At 43.9% G+C, this 19,387-nt stretch overlaps 2 protein-coding genes across 2 annotated transcripts; one reads left to right on the forward strand and one right to left on the reverse strand.

Moving 5' to 3' along the window:
* The first annotated feature begins 114 nt into the window (after nucleotides 1-114).
* LOC144068851 (protein Wnt-7b-like) lies at nucleotides 115-7,332 on the forward strand. Its single transcript, XM_077593740.1, has 4 exons — nucleotides 115-404; nucleotides 1,097-1,323; nucleotides 4,865-5,136; nucleotides 5,769-7,332. The coding sequence occupies exons 1-4, from the start codon at nucleotides 322-324 to the stop codon at nucleotides 6,246-6,248; spliced, it is 1,062 nt and encodes a 353-aa protein (XP_077449866.1). The 5' UTR covers nucleotides 115-321; the 3' UTR covers nucleotides 6,249-7,332.
* On the reverse strand, nucleotides 6,268-18,860 carry atxn10 (ataxin 10). The gene is made up of 12 exons (XM_077593739.1): nucleotides 18,696-18,860; nucleotides 18,177-18,362; nucleotides 16,689-16,771; nucleotides 16,518-16,614; nucleotides 16,268-16,432; nucleotides 16,116-16,196; nucleotides 15,896-16,046; nucleotides 14,135-14,252; nucleotides 13,826-14,007; nucleotides 11,301-11,364; nucleotides 10,068-10,317; nucleotides 6,268-6,376 (listed from the first exon to the last, which is right to left on the reverse strand). The coding sequence occupies exons 1-11, from the start codon at nucleotides 18,821-18,823 to the stop codon at nucleotides 10,133-10,135; spliced, it is 1,440 nt and encodes a 479-aa protein (XP_077449865.1). The 5' UTR covers nucleotides 18,824-18,860; the 3' UTR covers nucleotides 6,268-6,376; nucleotides 10,068-10,132.
* Nucleotides 18,861-19,387: the final 527 nt, after the last annotated feature.

The raw sequence follows: 19,387 nt of genomic DNA on the forward strand, positions 1-19,387 counted from the left end.
TCCAATTGGACGGCACTTTTTTAGGGGATGCGCACGAACCGAGTCGAGCCGAATTGACCCACCCCCGTACCACGCCCACCCCCGCACTCTCGTAGCCCAGGTGGGCGCGCGCACTCGGGCCTCGGGATGCAGCGGCTCACCCTCGGCGCACCGCCAGTGGAGCTCGGAGCTGGAGCACCGACGGGCAAGGGCAAGCCTTGAACGCAACACTTCCCCGGACGTGTACTTTCAATGACTTTTTTCTTGTTTTTTTATTTATTTGTTATTTTTTATTTTTAATCTAATAAGGGGAGAAGATCAAGTTGCGTTCAATGCGCCACCATGCTCATCATCTCATCTCGCAGCGCCCTGCTGTCCGTCTACTACCCGCAGATTTTCCTCATCCTCACCAGCGGTAGCTACCTGTACGTTTCTTCGCTTTTCTAAGCAACATTAAATGTCGGATAGCATCACTTATTTTTATTTTTATTTTATTTTTTTTACGCCGGGCGAACCAAATGAAGACGCAGGTGTCCGAGGAAGTAGAACGTACCCTGTTTTTTTTTTAATTTTTCCACACTTGACAGTTTTTGGCTTCCTCTTTGGTCAGACAGTACATTTTTAGAAATAGGAAAGAAATGTGACGTGGGTCTCTTGTGCGTCAAATTCGGGATATTTACTTACTTTTATTGAGAAAAGAGGAAAAAACAACAACAACTGACCCATTGGTGGTAGTGATGAAGCTATGGTTGATGTTTTTTTAGAATTAATTCTATTTTTTTCCTCCACACTTGACATTTTTAGGTACTGTGTGTATTATGTGTGGTACCTCGACATACGATCGTAATCCGTTCTGAGACTGAGATCGTATGTCGAGCTTTTCGTAACTCGAGCGAACGTTTCCCATTGAAATGAAATAAAAACAAGTTAATTTGTTCCAACCCTCTGAAAAAACACCAAAAACAGGATATTGGATTGGAAAAAATGTTTTATTTCTTCTCATTCGCCATCTATTAACAAAGTAACACATAACTAGTGGTTTAATATGACTAAAATGTGTTTAATATAACTAAGCATTTTACAACCAATCAGCTGATCCAGATTTCCGTCTCGGCAGGACACTGTCGTCCGTGGTGGCCCTGGGGGCCAACATAATCTGCAACAAGATCCCGGGCCTAGCGCCCCGTCAGCGAGCCCTCTGTCAGAGCCGCCCGGACGCCATCATTGTCATCGGGGACGGCGCCCAGTTGGGCATCAACGAGTGCCAGTACCAGTTCCGCTACGGGCGCTGGAACTGCTCGGCCCTGGGCGAGAGGACGGTCTTCGGACAAGAGCTGAGAGTAGGTCAGTCTGCTAGCACGGAGACGCTCCAAGTCCACCGCCGCGATCGCGTGACTGGACGATTTGCCGAAAGACATTTCGCCGACGGACAGTTCGCCGAAACGGGATTTGCGCGCTCGCCCCGCCCCCGGATCGTGTGTGTACATGTTTTTCAACCTCGGCCCGCGGGCCATATACGGCCCGTTACAGATAACATTCATTTAGGAATAACAAGGGCATGTACTGCCCCCCGCTGGACATATTTCTAAATACAAGTATGTACTACAATGTGCTGCCAATTTTTGATATTTTTTATTTTATCCTTGCGTTTAAAGTAGTAGCCATTTGGAGATCACGCAAAACAGTACGTGACAGAAGAAATAGAGAAAATAAAGTAGTAGTAAGAGTAAGTACTACTGTATTGAAATTGTAAATCCAGAAATCCTACTCCAGAAAATTTACACCAGCATAGAAAACGTTGAGATTAATCTTTGAATTAAGGTTCTCAGCAAATCATTTTGAATATATATTTCCTAAAATAATGGGAAATTATTTAAAATTAAACTAGAAGTAAAAGTGTGTTCCATGGCATTTTCAGGAATTGTTCTCTAAGCCCTCTAGTCTGTCCAAGGCACTTAGAATTTCACATAAGTCTTCTAGTGTTGTTTTTTCTCAGTGTAAGACATCAATCACCAGCTTTGATAAATTACATTGCGTGATCTCCAAATGGCTACTACTTTAAACCCAAGGATAAAATAAAAAATATAAAAAATTGGCAGCACATTGTAGTATGTACTTGTATTTAAAAATATGTCCAGCGGGGGGCAGTACATGCCCTTGTTATTCCTAAATGAATGTTATCTGTAACGGGCCGTATATGGCCCGCGGGCCAAGGTTGAAAAACATGTACACACACGATCCAGGGGTGGGGCGAGCGTGCAAATCCCGTTTCGGCGAAACGTCCGTTCCGCAAACTGTCCGTCGGCCAAACGTCTTTTGGCGAAACGTCTTTCGGCGAAACGTCCGAGTACCCCGCGATCGCGATCGGACCCTTCGCGTTTAATCTCGCGCCTCCGAGAGGAATCGCTTTTTTTCCAGGGGATACGCACGTCTAGACCCCTACAGCCTAGTCCGTTGTAAAGACAGACCACCGATCCGACTCGGAATCACACCGCCGCCAAGTGGGAATCGATCCCGCGCCACCTCAGGCGAGCGTCTTCAAAACCACACCTCCATTCGACTGTCAATGAAAGAAATCAACGGCAACCCAAAGAAAAATTGATTCCGCTAACCGTCAACCCGCTAATCTCTCTTGTAGTCGCTACACTAGCCTGCCACTCGAATGGGCACGCTAACCGTCAACCAGCTAATCTCTCTCGTAGCCGCTACGCTGGCCTGCTAACCGTCAACCAGCTAATCTATTTCGTAGCCACTACGTTAACCTGGCGCCTTTTTTTTAGTAAACATGCTAGCCATCTCCGCCGCATTTTAGCTCCGACTGCAACAGCGCTAACGTGGCATCCGTACCGCTTCATCTGCTGGACCGCCATCGCGCTTTTGAACTCATTAAGCGTCGAGAACGAGCCGGGACGGAATCACGCTAACCACTAATTGAAGTCAGGCCCGGCAGCTGGACGGCAACAATGCGCCGCCGTGCAATCCAAACAAATCACGGCGAGAGGCCGTGACGTGCGCCCGATGCTATACGCGGATTGCGCAGTTTTAGCCCGATGAGAGAAGACTTTGGAGTTTATTATTAGTTATGAATGAGGGGGGGGGGTGGGGGGGGTGGGGGGGTTGGACCACAAGCCCGATGGTTTCACTTTGTCAGGTTGGAGCGCCGCCATTAAAATCGCTACTTCCCAAGACGCCGTGCTTTAATACCGCGGCCCGTTAAGAAGACGCATTACCCTGATTGGCGCAGGCGGGTATCCTATTACATCTACCGTAATGCCAGTAAATTAATCCCCCCCCGCCGTCCTCCCCCCCGCCGTCCTCCCCAGCACGCCGTAAAATATAAGGGTGTTTATTATTTAAGCTTGGTGATGAGTTCCATTGATGAATCTCATCAGTATAAAAAAAGCTTCTTCTGGTCAGCCAGTAGATGTCATGTTTTCTTCAAGTGATTTGAGCCAGAAATGATGAACAATTGAAGGAATTAGGGTTTAAAAAAAACAATAAAATAGCCACGGGGACCAGGAAAAGCAGCGGGAATGATTGCGAAATTCCTAAATAGGCGCTAAAGGGTCATCCTTGAAAAGCTCAGTGTTTCAAAATGCGGGTGGAGGGGTCCAATCGCCTAAGAACAACATTTCTCAAGAAATAATTGTCAGGAATTTATGGGGATTTCATCATTGACAAACCATAATAATCCATAAAATATCCCGAGAATGCCTCAAAACCCCCGCCGTGAAACGCCCTTTCCCTCTCTGGGTTTCCAAAGTGAGTCCGCACAGGACGACTCGGTCTTTGGAGGGAAAAATTAAGAGGTCAAATCCAAGAGCAAGAGGAAATCCGTAGATCAATAAGATCCAGAAGAAAGTTCTGGACTCTGTCGGAGATGACGCAAAGTGGAAAAGTCTGCTGTGGTCAGACGAGGGAAGGAAATCTTGGCTTTTCGTGTCCTGGTGGACTTAAGAGCTAAAAAGGAGAACCCGGGAAGTTCAGCTAAGTCGGAATTTGTGAGGGTATGGAGGTGTCTTGATGGTCTACGGCAAGAGTGTCAGACTCGGGTTGGTTCGGGGCCGCTTTAACGTCAACTTGATTTCACGTGGGGCAGGCAATTTTAGATATAATATTTAGATTTTTTTATTTTTATAAATGGATTAAAAGAATTGGATTAAAAGCCCTGAATATTCAGTTTTTTATAGATCTAAAACAATGTTTATTTTAGCTTTAAAAAAAAATATTTTTAGATTTTACAAAACAATTTTTTAACTAAAAAATAGATTAAAAAATGACAATTATTGATTTAAAAGGGGGAAAATCAGGAAATTTAATATACATCTATACTCTTCATTTTAATTTGATCCTAAAACAGAAAGTCGGCACTCATGATTGACATTCCCGGGCCACACAAAATGATGCGGCGGGCCAGATTTGGCCCCCAGGCCGCCACTTTGACACATGTGGTCTACGGTTTGGGGGGTGGCCATGACGTGGATCGCCAAGGGACTAGATTGGTCAATCGCACGACAATAACATTTGGATTTGTCAATTTTCTTAGCTAGGCTCTTGTGAATTTCGGCACGTTAGCATGAATGGCTAACGCTCCCATAAATGTCTTATGCGTGACATAATTGCTGTTGTAAAAAAGATAAATGGGGGAATGTCAACTCCTTTAAAAGCAGATTTTGTAGACCCAAAAAGTTTTGAACACCCCTGCAGTAAGTCATATGTCCTACCTCTCAGTGGATCGCAGTCAGGGGATTCTGGTTTGAGCGCTAGATTCCATTAAGCCTTCGCTGGTTTTGTGGTTTTGCCCAATCGGCATCCGGTAGCTCATTCCTACTGTACAAATAAGAGAAAAGTTGCTTTTATTTTGACAAGCGCTCCCACTTCTCAGGTAGTCGGGAGGCGGCCTTCACGTACGCCATCACGGCGGCGGGCGTGGCCCACGCGGTGACGGCGGCGTGCAGCCAGGGCAACCTGAGCCAGTGCGGATGCGACCGCGAGAAGCACGGCTACCACCACCGCGAGGAAGGCTGGAAGTGGGGCGGCTGCTCGGCCGACGTCAAGTACGGCGTGGAGTTTTCGCGGCGCTTCGTGGATGCGCGCGAGATTAAAAAAAACGCCAGGCGTCTGATGAACCTGCACAATAACGAGGCCGGGCGCAAGGTAAGGCCATGAAAAGGGGGAGGGAGGGGCGAGAGTTGCTGTATGACGCCGACGGCTTGACTGTCTGGGTACATTGCTTGCTGACGCGCTATATGTACTTGTACAGTGGTACCTCGAGATACGAGCTTAATTCGTTCCGGGACTGAGCTCGTATGTCGATTTTCTCGTAACTCAAACGAACGTTTCCCATAGAAACGAACTAAAAACAAATTCATTCGTTCCAACCCTCTGAAAAAACACCCAAAACAGGATATTGGATTGGAAAAACATTTTGATTTGTTCTAATTCGCCATCTATTAACAAAGTAACACATAACTAGTGGTTTAATATTACTAAAATGTGTTTAATAGTACTAAAATTATACGGACAGAGAGGGGGGGGGGGGGGGGGGGGGGGCGAGAGCGTGACTGGACGTTTGGTCGCCCGGGTGAATATAATTTCGAGAGCTGGTTTCAACAGTAAACTCTCTGTCATGTTGTCAAACGTCCAGCGACAAAACGTCTGGGCGACCAAACGTCCGGCGACCAAACGTCCGAGTACCGGACGAGAGGGGGCTTCTTTTTGCACGGCAACACGCTCGTAAAATAACAAATTTAAATGAACTTGGATTACAATGCCGCCTTTCCCAACAGATCCTGGAAGAGCGGATGAAACTGGAGTGCAAGTGCCACGGCGTTTCGGGATCCTGCACCACCAAGACCTGCTGGATCACCCTCCCCAAGTTCCGAGAGATCGGTTACCTCCTGAAGGAACGTTACGGCGGGGCCGTTCAGGTGGAGCCCGTCCACGCCTCCCGACTGCGCCAGCCTTCCTTTCTACGTCTGAAAGAGGGGCGGAGCTTCCAGAAACCCGCCGACACCGACCTGGTGTACCTGGAGCGCTCGCCCAACTACTGCGAGGAGGACAGGGCCACGGGGAGCACGGGCACGCGAGGCCGACTGTGCAACGGGACGTCCGCCCACACGGACGGCTGCGACGTGATGTGTTGTGGGCGGGGCTACGACGCCCACTACTACACCAGGGTCTGGCAGTGCAACTGCAAGTTCCACTGGTGCTGCGTGGTCAACTGTAACACTTGCAGTGAGAAATCCCAAGTTTTTACCTGTAAGTAAGAGGCCAGGAAAACATCGAAGGGATTTATTCCGGGTATTTATTCCAGCGTTTTTTTTTTTTTTTGCACATTCTGACATCCTTCGGGACAAGAGATGGAAACTTCCCTTTCGTTGCTGGGATGAAAAACCTGCAAGAAAAAAAAAGGATACGCTATTAAAAACAAAAACTAAATGTATTGAGCATCAATACGGATGAAAACATGGCCGTCATTTTCGGACCAGTTTTTGGACCGGGGAGACACGATAAAAATGGAGGACAACGAACGAGGCCCATGTTAGCGTCAAATATACCGTATTTTCACGACTATTCGGGGCATCGTATTTATAGCCGCAGTGTCAATAACCAGTGCTATTTCTGTATTTTACACACACAAAGGACGCACCGTTCTTTTAGACGCAGCCAGGCATGGCATATATATATTATTTATGGATGATTATCGCTATTTCCGGTGCGCAGTGACTGCTGGGATATATAGTCCTTTTGTCAATACACCCAGGTTGACGGCTGTGATAACTTTGCACTATTAGTATCAATATACTACAACGGCGAACACACTAATTTGGTGCTACATGCACCAAATGCACGCTACACCCGCACGCTAAAAACACGTTTTTAAAAAGGCAACAGAAGCAAGACTGAGTTCGGTTGTACTTTATTTAGCCATTTTACAATGTACTCACGTAATCTTCACCCACAAAACCATCAAAGTCCTCATTTTCTGTGTCCGAATTGAACAATTGTCCATCGAAAACGCTGAGTTTAATACGTTCGTCCAGGCGGCCACAATCCATTTGCAAACAGTAGCTAGCTAGTAGCTAGCGTAACTATTCCAAAGCTGTCTTCCATGGTTCGCAACTGTGTTGATGCCGATCGCAATGCCACAATCCATTGGGTGTATTGACAAAAAAAACTATATATCCCAGCAGTCACTGCGCAGTACTTTATCTACGGGAAAATAGTAGAGTCGGGGGCTGCTTGCCGTAGTTGTCCTATCGACTGATTTATTTCATTTTATTGTGATAACAATTTTAGTATTGGTCCATATATAAAGCGCACTGGATTATAAGGCGCCCTGTCTATTTTGGAGAACATTTAAGACTTTTATGGGCGCCTTATAGTCGTGAAAATACAGTAGCTGTTATGACTCCCCCTGGTGGTAAGATGTACCAGGGAGTCGTAACTACCACAGCAGAAAATGATATGATATGATATGAGTCGCCAAGCGATGAAAAGCGTGCGCCTCGTAGTCTGGAAAATCCGGTACGATGGCGGAATCGTAAAAGGAACGTCGTGTTTAACTGGAAGTACGGCGGGCGAAATGGGGGCGCCAAAAAACTGGAATTACGACGGGCTGTAATTCACACTGTATTCTGTTTGAACACTGAAATTAAACGTCAATAATTTATGTTAGACTTTACTGCGTAAACAAAAACTCACATTTGTTGCTGTTGTTGTTTTTTCTTTGCTTCTCTGTCATCTATTGTCGCAAAACTTGAACTTCTGTCTAATTTTCGAACAAATCTATCCTTTGCAGACCTGCTTGGGAACCTGTGGCCTTTTAAGCTAAGCGCTATTTTTAGCTTCCCACGGCACCGTGTGTTCATTGTCGTTTTTTTTTCCAAGGTGCTAGAAAAGCACGCAAGGCCAAGTCGGGCTACGGCGGCGGCGGACATTCCCATGAAAATTCCGGGGGGGTTTAAAACCCCGCCTGGGATGGCATGTGCCTTAAGCATACACAACCAAAAAGGCCTTGCAGCTATTTCTGGTCTATTATGTGTGGAATGGTGTTTATTTAGGCGTTATATAACTGAAGAGTATATTTTTATATGAGAAACGTGGCACTTTATGTCATTTCTACACGCAAAGGACATTCGAAAAGTGTTTTCACCATTTGTCTTTTTTGTCACATTGCAGATTGATTAACTCGTCAGCCATTGGTGGTGAGAGATGAAGCAGAACTGCTTTAACCCTAGAATGCTAACCCTCTATTTCAGGGGTTACCATTCACGCTTCTGAAATAGAGGGTTACCATGGTTACCGGGGGAAAAAAATGGGTCCTAAGCAAGCGTGACCGAACATTTCGTCGCCGGACAGTTCGCCTAACCTTAACCACTATTATAGAAGACCGTGACTGGACGTTTGGTAGAACGGACGTTTGGTAGAATGGACGTTTGGTCGCCGGGTTCGCTTGCTGTCAAAATATGAGTTTACTGTTGATATTTTGATATTAGATATTAAACTCTCTCTCTCTCTCATTATTATAATTTTGAGAGCTGGTTTCAACAGTAACAACCCGGCGACCAAACGTCCGTTCTACAAACGTCCGTCCATCCGAACATCCGGTGTGTTTGTGTTGTCGAGTGAGTTTTTGCTGTTTTATTTTCTTTAATAAAGAGTATGTGAATTTCCTTTGTCTTCTTTAATAGTGGTTAAGGTTAGGCGAACTGTCTGGCGACCAAGTGTCCGTCGACGAAATGTCCGGGTACCTAAGCAAGATGGTGCAATGAAGGGTACCCATTTTTTTTTTCTCCCCGGTAACCATGGTAACCCTCTATTTCAGAAGCGTGAAAGGTAACCCCTGAAATAGAGGGTTACCATTCTAGGGCTAAAAATGACCCTAACTTTGACATATTCCTACTCACAGTTTTTAACCAAATCGAGTTTTTCTTTTGCCGTCAATGACCATCAAAATCAAAATGTTACATAGCGGCTCCGATTCTCAGTCTGACGTCGAACTTCAGTCATCGTTTGTTTACTTCTCTGATTGTTTTTTTTGTCTTTCTTTTTAAGACCTTCCTTTCATTTGTCCGTTGCTTTTTTTGCCGCGTCTTGGCCTCAATAAAGTTGTTCCAAAATATGGCAGGGAGCATAGAAATGTCTTTTTTCGGCCTTGTTTGGCCGCAGGGGGAGGGGCTAACCCGATCTAAAACGCTGATATGGGAAAGCTCGGAAGTGGCGGTGGCGGCGGCGGCCCCGACCGGCTAATACGTCGGCGACCGTGGCATTGCTGAATGACTCGCGCAAACTCTTTCCTGTGGGGCTGAAAAGCATTGCAGCCAGCCGCTGGAGCGCAAATAAGCGCTGTTTTGTTAGCTGTCTGAAATCCTCGGAGACCGGAACCGCGTAAGCTCCCCCAACTATGGCGGCGGATTGAGGGGAGGGTCTGGCCGATTGTTTCACTACGTCTTGTCATGAACAAAAATGGCAGACAGAGAAAACAGGGAGGTCAAGCGCTGACACATTGTTCAAGTGTCAGGACTGGTCAGTTTATCGGGGCGGGATTCTGTCAAGCGACGCTCTTCTGGTCCAACGTCAGCGCTAATCGCCCCCCCGACAAAGAGGAAATTGCGGGCTTTTTACTGGGCGGGGTTTCAAAACGCTTTGGCAAAGTGAAAAGGAAAACGCTTCGGCGGGTACGGGGGGGTCAACACTTTGAGAAACGTGTCATTGGCTAAAAATTGAATGGTCGTGAACTTGAAATGCTTTGGGAGTAAATATTCAGTCATTTCTGCAGTGGAAAGTCGAAGGAAGAAATTCTCGGGTGCGGTCGATTGGTCGCCGTCTTTTGGTCGCCCAATTAATTTGTTTTTAGTTCACTCCTATGGGAAACGTTCATTTGAGTTACGAGAAAATCGACATACGAGCTCAGTCTCGGAACACATTAAGCTCGTATCTCGAGGTACCACTGTAAAGGTTAAAAGTAGAGTGAGTGAAATCTAGCAAAAGAGAGGAGAGAATCAGTCTAAATGTTCTAGGCAGTTTTTGCTTCAAAAGCTCATTAGCGAATAAAATAACGGTTTGCTATTCAAATCTCCCACCTGATACTTCCCGACAGGAGTCACCCCATTTTGGAAAACCTGTCGAGGGGCCGCTCTTGAGAAGCTCACGCGTCCTTCCCGGTGGGTCTGAGCAACAAGGCGCCATCCCGCTCCTCCACGCCGAAGCCCAAGTCCTGGAGCGCAGAGTAGTCGGCTTGGCCTCTGCGCTCAAGCGTGGCTAGCACCTCCTGGTTCTTCTTGTTATTATCGAAAAGATTCCGGATGGCTAAAACAGCCCATTGGCTGATGACTGGGAATCGGCGATAAGGGAAAAACAAGCTCATTTTGCTTACTCGACGTGATGGTAAAGACAAATCTTGTAGAATGAGGGCATCTGATTGGCTGTACAGTGGTACCTCGACATAAGAGCACCCCAACATACGAGTCAAATTTTGAGCAAATAATTATCTCGAGATACGAGACAAATTTCGAGATACGAGAAAGCCAGGTGGCCAAGACATGAGAGGCTGTTTACGATTTTAGCGCACTGTCTTTTTTGCCGCATCTCTTTCATGTATAACAGATATCTACGAGCACTGGGCTGAGCGTTGCATTTTTTTCTGTGTTTTTTTCCCTGTTAGTCAGTGCAAAGGGCGGAGCTTGTTCGCTAATACGAGAGGAGTATATACTACTTCTCGTTGGCAAGTGGTCGTGCTTTATCCTATTGTGAGGACATTTGAGTGCATCATTTTCGGAATATTTTGAAGGCAATAGAAAAGCAAACTACCATCGATAGTGAAAGTCAGGGTGGAGGCGGGGCAAAAAGAGCCAACCCGGGAGAAGAAAGGTATCAAACTTTAAAACAAAATAAGAATGAATTTTGGTGTAAGGTTAGATGAAACTTATTTTTGAGTGTGTGTGCATCGTAATCCAAGTTCATTTAAATTTGTTTGTTATGTTACGAGCGCTTTACCATGCAAAAAGTCCCCCCCCTCTCTGTCCGTCTCTCTCGCTCTCCCCCCTTCCGTCGAATTTTAGTACTATTAAACACATTTTAGTAATATTAAACCACTAGTTATGTATTAGTTTGTTAATAGATGGTGAATTAGAACAAATCAAACATGTTTTCCAATCCAATATCCTGTTTTGGGTGTTTTTTCAGAGGGTTGGAACGAATGAATTTGTTTTGAGTTCATTTCAATGGGAAACGTTCGTTCGAGTTACGAGAATATCGACAAACGAGCTCAGTCCCGGAACAAATTAAGGTACCAATGTACTGTGTTACAAGGATACATGGGTTGTTGCTGTCGATTCTGCAGTTGTCTAGAATGAGCGGGATGCCTTCCAATTCTCTCACCTGAGGAAACAAATTCCAGACAATAGAACGCTCAATCAAAAAAAGTGAAAGGAATTGAATAGTGAATCATTAACAAGTGTTATTTCAATTTCTAGAAACATTGTTTTGCACTTTGCTGGATTATTTCGAACACCCCATCGTGACATTTTTATCAAGCATGGTGCTAAAATGTTAATATATATATATATATATATATATATATATATATATATATATATATATATATATGAGCATGACCTTCATTATTTTTTGCACCACAAATGTATCACACCCAACCTCGGCACGTCCTGTTTAATTGTTTTTGGCTTGGCGCTAACCAAATGTCTTTCTCTCACAACAAGCGAGGAAAAAAGAGCCGCTGTTGAAAAATTCCACGTGATTATTTGCAGGCAAGCGATACCTACAAGTAGAAACTCGGGGAAAAAAAAAAACTTTAAAAAAAAGCCGGCATAGTTGCGGCTTCTCCGCAGCCTGTCACACGGGCATCATCTGCTTCTTATCATTTATTACGCGTCTATATGCTCAATTATTGTATTTGCTTGCCGCTGACCTCCACTTGTCACGGCGGTAAGTCTCCAAACGGAGCGCCAGAAGTAATAGCCCGCTTTAAGAAGAAAAAAACGGCAATCGGTGATGTCAAAGACGAGAACAAACATATTTCCACTGCAGCGAGCGGCCATTGGCTTTTGCGCGCATCCCGTTCGGCACTTGGCGAGGACATCTTATGCTGCGATCTCTCCAGACGCTCCGACGGAGTAAAATGTGGTTTCCTGGAACTTACGCGGTGAAAACAGATATGGGGTGATTTCTGACCACTGACAGGCCGCGGATCCGCATCCATAAATATTACGGGGAGGCCAACTGAGGGTGTCCATCCCACAAGCATTCCATCAATCGCCTTCTATTAAATGGAAGCGGGTTCCTATACCGTGGCACGCACGCACGCAACGCAACGCAGGCCGGCTCCTCCCCAGACCGCTGCAATATTTATCGCCATGTGACGAGTGAGATGTTGACAGTAGGGCGATGGAGGCTAACGGATCCAATCGGGGGTGCGCCAGAAGACGCATCGTCTCAAGACGGGAACACGCAGACTCCGTCGACTCATTTCCTCCTCCGGCGTTTGGCGGACGCTCGCGCTGTAAAATAATATCGCACTGGAGAAAAAAAATAAAAAGTCGTGTTGGGGGAGGCGGAAAAAAAAGGGTAGCCGTCTCGCTATTTGATCGAGTTTACGTTTTCTATTTGAGGTCAAATCTCGCAGGGTGAGACTCAAAAAGTACTGCAATACATTGGTTGTCTTTGCAGAAGATAAAGAATCTATGATTTAATTTTTTTTTAATGAATATTAAAAAAAAACAGGGTAACCGTCTCTCTATTCAATTGAGTTTACGTTTCCTATTTGAGGTCAAATCTCGCAGGGTGAGACTCAAAAAAATTGCTGCGATACAAGTGTTATTAATTGTCTTTTCAGAAGATAAAGAATCTATGATTTTTTTTTATAATTATAAAAAAACTTCTCTATTCAATTGAGTTTACGTTTCCTATTTGAGGTCAAATCTCGCAGGGTGAGACTCAAAAAAATTGCTGCGATACAAGTGTTATTAATTGTCTTTTCAGAAGATAAAGAATCTATGATTTTTTTTTATAATTATAAAAAAACGTCTCTATTCAATCGAGTTCACGTTTTCTATTTGAGGCCAAATCTCGCAGGGTGAGACTCAATAAAGTGCTGTGATACAAGTGATATTGGTTGTCTTTGCAGATGATAAAGAATCTCAGATTTTTTTTAAATAAATATTAAAAAAACGTCTCTCTATTCAATCGAGTTTACGTTTTCTATTTGAGGTCAAATCTCGCAGGGTGAGACTTATAAAATGCTGCGATACAAGTGATATTAGTTGTCTTTGCAGAAGATAAAGAATATATGATTTATTTTTTTTATAAATATAAAAAAAAAATTGCTATTCAATCGAGTTTACGTTTCCTATTTGAGGTCAAATCTCACAGGTTGAGACTTAAAAAATGCTGCAATACAAGTGATATTGGTTGTCTTTGCAGAAGATAAAGAATCTATGATTTTTTTTTTTATAAATATTAAAAAAACGTCGAGTTTACGTTTCCTATTTGAGGTCAAATCGATGTCGGATGAATCTATCAATCATTTTTTCAACCCTTTAACAGTAAGGAGTCTCTATTATACCTGTATTATTCCAAATAGAATAAACTATTGTTTTTTTCGGTAAATGTTGTTTTGATTTATGAAAATAAAAAAAGGGTAAAAAAAAGTCGATATTTTCAGATTTTGTGTTCTTCATAAAAATCGGATTGTTTCATTGGGGCAACGAATCAAATTTACAACCGAAACATAATCAACCCAGAGTTGATATACCGCTAAATAACCTGATTTATATACGAGCCGATAAGTCAGGGACAAAAAAATGAGCAGACCAGAACTAACCTTGTTCTGGTTTTTTGGATGTCTATAGCACAAATTTGCCACCAGTCTGACGAGATGAGCCTTAAAGCTGGTGACGGGAGACCCCCTGGACTCCTGGTCCCCCTCCTGGCCGTCAAAATTCTGAGCGGGGCTGAAGACGTTCTGGCTGGTCTTTCCGATGGTGTGAACCTGCTTTAGGAGCTCTGATGGGAAACAGGAGAGGGGACCCTTCAATTAGTTGGAATGTGGGTGGGAGAGAATCTGCTTTCTGTCACGACACCTTTACGACAGCGCCGCCAGGGAGGCGCTTGCACGTGACGTTTGATTTACCTACGGTGGTCGCCAGGAGGTCTGCTTGGTCCTGCAGGAACGTGAACTCATCTTGGTGTGACGTCATTTCGCACAGCACGTCCAGTAAACTCATCACTGTCAGCGCCTCCTGTAGGGGCTGCGGAAGATTGCAGTGCGATGTCGTTCAACCAAAGACAATACAGTGGGACCTCGAGATACGAGCTTAATTCGTTCCGGGACTGAACTTGTATGTCGATTTTCTCGTGACTCAAACGAATGTTTCCCATAGAAATGAACTAAAAACTAATTAATTAGTTCCAACCCTCTGAAAAAACACCAAAAACAGGATATTGGATTGGAAAAAATGTTTTATTTGTTCTAATTTGCTATCTATTAACAAAGCAACACATAACTAGTGGTTTAATAGTACTAAAATGTGTTTAATAGTACTAAAATCATACGGATTTCGAAGGGGGGAGAGAGAGAGAGAGAGAGACGGACAGAGAGAGAGAGAGAGACCGACAGAGAGGAGGGTTGGTCTTTTTGCACGGCAACGCGCTCGTAATATCAAATGAATAATATTAAATAGATGATATGGTGAAAAGACAAGGCGGTCAAAGAAGTCAGAAATATGAGCCCTTTTAATTTGGCTGCTTAGGCGGAAGTTGTAGTTTTAGTGTTAGTTTTATTCTTTTTTTTATTTGGGTTATTTTTCCCAAAACACTCAAATAATATTTTTTCCCAAAAAATGGCATTTAGTCCTCTTCAAGTTAGTCATTTTGATGTGTATCATTTCAATATGTTTTTGTCAATTTGATGAACACGCAATATAGTTTCTCTTAGTTACCTTTTTTTCCCTTTGGTTTCATTAAGAAAAATATTTTCTATTTACGTCACTTACCGTATTTTCACGACTATAGGGCGCACATAAAAGTCTTAAATTTTCTCCAAAATAGACAGGGCGCCTTATAATCCAGTGCGCCTTATATATGGACCAATACTAAAACTGTTATCACAATAAAATCGAAGAAATCAGTCGATAGGGTACACCATCCATTACAGCTCTCACAACTACGGCAAGCAGCCCCCGACTCGACTATTTTCCCCGTAGAAAAAGTACTGCGCAGTGACTGCTGGGATATGTAGTTCTTTTGTCAATACACCCAATGGATTGTGGCATGTATACATCGACATCAGCACAGCTTGACGAAGGGTGGCAGGCAGTAACGGGATAGTTACGCTAGCTACTATTTGCGAATGGATTGTGGCCGCCTGGACGAACGTATAAAACTCAGCGTTTTCGATGACTCATTTGGACAATTGTTCAATTCGGACACAGAAAATGAGGACTGATGGATTTGTGGGTGATGATGACGTGAGTAAGTTGTAAAATGGCTAAATAAAGTACAACCGAAGTCAGTTTTGCTTCCGTTGCCTTTTTAAAAACGTGTTTTTAGCGTGTGGGTGTAGCGTGCAAGAACTATATATCCCAGCAGTCACTGCGCACCGGAAATCGGAAAAGGAGTCTGGGGCTGCTTCCGGTAGCCAGCGCTATTGCGGTTAGATATTAATATATAATATATATGCGTCTAAAAAAACGTGCGTCCTTTGTGTGTTTAAAATACAGAAATCGCACTCGTTACTGACACTGCGGCTAAAAATAAGATGCGCCATATAGTCGTGAAAATACGGTACTTTAATTTTCATAACCTTGTTTCCAACTAAACTTTAACCCAGTCTCTTCTTCAGAGTTCTGAATGTTTTAATGACATGCAGAAAAAAAAGACCCGTCGGACATACCTCATCGGCGGCGCTGTTGGCGAGGCTAAGAATAGCTCCGCCTCCTTTCTGGAAGGAGGACGCCAGGAAGCGGGCCACGCCCGGAGAGATGCCGTCACCCAGTGACTCTCCGCCACTTAGCTGAGCAGAAATCAGCTCTAACAGGGTCAGCCTGAAAGACAAAAAACGGGCGCTATTATGATCAAGCTTACAAATCCTTGAAGCTGATTGGACGAAAGACCTTTCACATGGAGGCATTGCGGAGTACATGTTTTCGACCAAAGTTGAAGACTTCAGAAAATGTTGAGTGGCAATCAGGACCCTGTCGAATGAAACAAACAATCAAGAACTACCACACGCAAAAAGAAGACGAGTCTACCGATGGCCTCGTACGTCCAATCGAGCTCGGGTCGATTCCCACAGAGCTCCATCACCCTTCGGGCCAGCTGGATGTTCTTCAACTGGGACAGTTCTTCCACCTTGGCTTCATCCAAGCACGTGTGCAGCACCATGGAAGCGTAGCTCACCGTCTTCTCGTCGTCAACGTTGAGGAGCTGCCTGTTCGGAAAGTGCTGGCGATTTGGACTTTTTTTTTTTTTGACTTGTGACCGACCGGGCATGACACAATACAAGACCAACTTACAGGAGAAGACCTGGAAAGCTCCGCCTCCAAATCTCATCTTTACACATTTGATTCCCCACGGATAAATTACCAAGGAACTGGATCCCACAACGCAGCGCTGTAAGAGAATGTAAAAAATAAACGTTGGAATCATCCATGAGATACCTTCTTCATTGCCGCTTAATGACTCACACTCAAAAACGCCTTCCCAACTTTTTGGATTTGCGTGAAGGAATCTTAAGAGTTCAACGGAGAGGTCGATAAAGCAAAGTTCCCTGGAAGAAAAGAAATACAGTGGTACCTTGAGATACGAGCTTAATGCGTTCCGGGACTGAGCTCGTATGTCGATTTTCTCGTAACTCAAACGAACGTTTCCCATTGAAATGAACTAAAAAGAAATTAATTGGTTCCAACCCTCTGAAAAAACACCAAAAACAGGATATTGGATTGGAAAAAAATGTATTTGTTCTAATTCGCCATCTATTAACAAAGTATCAAATAACTAGTGGTTTAATATTACTAAAATGTCTTTAATAGTACTAAAATTATACGGATTTCGAAGGGGGGAGAGAGAGAGAGCGACAGACAAAGGGGGTGACTTTTTGCATGGAAACTCACTTGTAACAAAACAAACAAATTTAAATGAACTTGGATTACAATGCAGACAGACTCAAAAATAAGTTTAATTGAACCTACCACTAAACTTAATTCTAATTTTGTTTGACATTTTTTTCCTCTTCTTTCTTCTTCCGGCTTGGCTCTATTTGCCCCGCCTCCACCCTGACTTTCAGATGCAACCTAGTAGTTTGCCTTGGTATTCCCTGCAAAATATTCCGAAAATGATGCACACAAATGTCCTCACAATAGGATAACGCACGACCACTTGCCAACGAGAAGTAGTATATACGCCATTCGCACTGACTAACAGGGAAAAAAACACTGAGAAAAATGCAACACTCCGCCCGGTACACGGTCGATTGGTCTTTTGGTCGCCGGCCTTTTGGTCGCCCGGAAGGCAAGTGATAATTAGCATTTAAATCGTTGCTCAAATTCCCTAAATACAAACTGTGAATTACTATTTAGTCATACTTAATGCTTTTGTAATTATTAGGCTAAAGAAAAGCTCCAAATTTCCCGTACTTTTATTGTGTTTTGTTGGAGAACTTGTTAAGACCCTGACTGACGTCGCTTCTTAAAGGGACAACGCATGTATATACAAACTCTTATACACTCACACGTCGGCTCAGTGAAACTGCTCATGGCCATTGTTGGCTTTTATTGATGCGTAGACCGTATTGTTTTATCCTTGTTTTGTCGCCGGTCTTTTGGTCGTCGGTCTTTTGGTCGCCCGTTGTCGCGGTTCGGGCGACCAAAAGACTGGCGACCAATCTACCGCTCACGCTCCGCCCAGTGCTCGCAGAGACATTACAAAGAGGGAGTTGCAACCAGAGAGACATTACACAAGTTAGTTGCGGGGAGACAGTGGCCATGATGTTCTTATGAGCAGCATCTCGCGTCCGCTGTCTGCTCGTATATCAAAATTTGTCTCATATCTCAAGATAAATATTTGCCCAAAATTTGACTTGTATCTCGAATTGCTCGTATGTCGGGCCACTCGTATGTTGAGGTACCACTGTAATGTTATGGCCAACAAGCACACTAGTGATAAATGGACTTCACCTGAGAAGACTCTGGTTCCGAGAACTTTGCACGCAGGAATTCCTCAGAGCCCGAAAGCACTCGGCGCAGACGTGCAGTTGCAAAGCGACGGAATTTGGGTCCTCGTCGGTGGACGCTAGGAGATCATCTTTCAGTCGGGAGAAGACCTTCAAAAGTGTAGAAAATATTTCTGCGTCCACAACATCCCTGCGGATTGAAGAAAAAATAGAGAATGCATTTCATGTTACGATGTTATATTGACACACGAGTTTACCCAAGGCACAAAACCTGGTTTTATAAAGTGCGAATAGTCTTATATTACATGTAAATGTTGCGCGTGTGACAAATAACTATTGATAGTATTGAAACCAAATTAAAATACAATCCAAACTGCTCTACGGGTAAATATTGAAGTTGTTTTATGCGACTTGGCGATGTAAATAAAGTTGAGTACAGTTAAGCTAGCAGTTAAGCTAGCTTAGCAACAATGCAGATACCCTTATTTTCGAACTACTGTAAAACAAGCAACATTGATCCCACCTGTAATTCTTATCTCGTAACGAGTTTGTAAACATTTTGAGAGTTTCCAAGTGTTCGGGGCGGCGTTTTTCATTCAAAATACACGAGATGGAAGACGAAATGTCATCGTGGTTTGTCGTAGCTGCCATGTTTTCCTGCCGTGAAAGACCCGGAAGTCATTCTAGAAGCCTATTGGTTGGTTTCGACATGGAGGGCGGAGTCAAAACATGTGCTTGTGTTTTGAGCCCATTTCACTCAAATGCTGAAAAATAAATGAAATCAGGCAGATGTATCTTTTACTCATTTAACTTGGCTTCCGCAACATTGAATTCAACGTAATAAAGTTATAATGACAGCCACTCTCCTTTAATAATTCACACAAGTCCCACACATCTGAAATCCATTCAGCCAATGCAATGTTTCAAATCTGCAGTCCAGATTTTCATTTATTGGAGACGAGCATCTGGGATTTCCATGCAGTGTGGTGAAGTTTAGATCACCGGATTTTCCTCCACGGTTGCCCCCCGTGTTTTGGTTGGCCACGAGGAGCACGACGGTGGTGGTCAAAGTCAGATCAGTTGATTATATAAGAGGCCTAGTATTCCCCCTCAAGCCATTTTTCATCTTTAACACGAGTTATTTACAGAACTAAACATTTCCAGTATTGTATATCTGATTATTCATCCCTGCAAGCGGTAATAACTGGAAATATC

This window comes from Stigmatopora argus, chromosome 23 (genome assembly GCF_051989625.1).
Source record: "Stigmatopora argus isolate UIUO_Sarg chromosome 23, RoL_Sarg_1.0, whole genome shotgun sequence".
Lineage (NCBI taxonomy): Eukaryota > Metazoa > Chordata > Actinopteri > Syngnathiformes > Syngnathidae > Stigmatopora > Stigmatopora argus.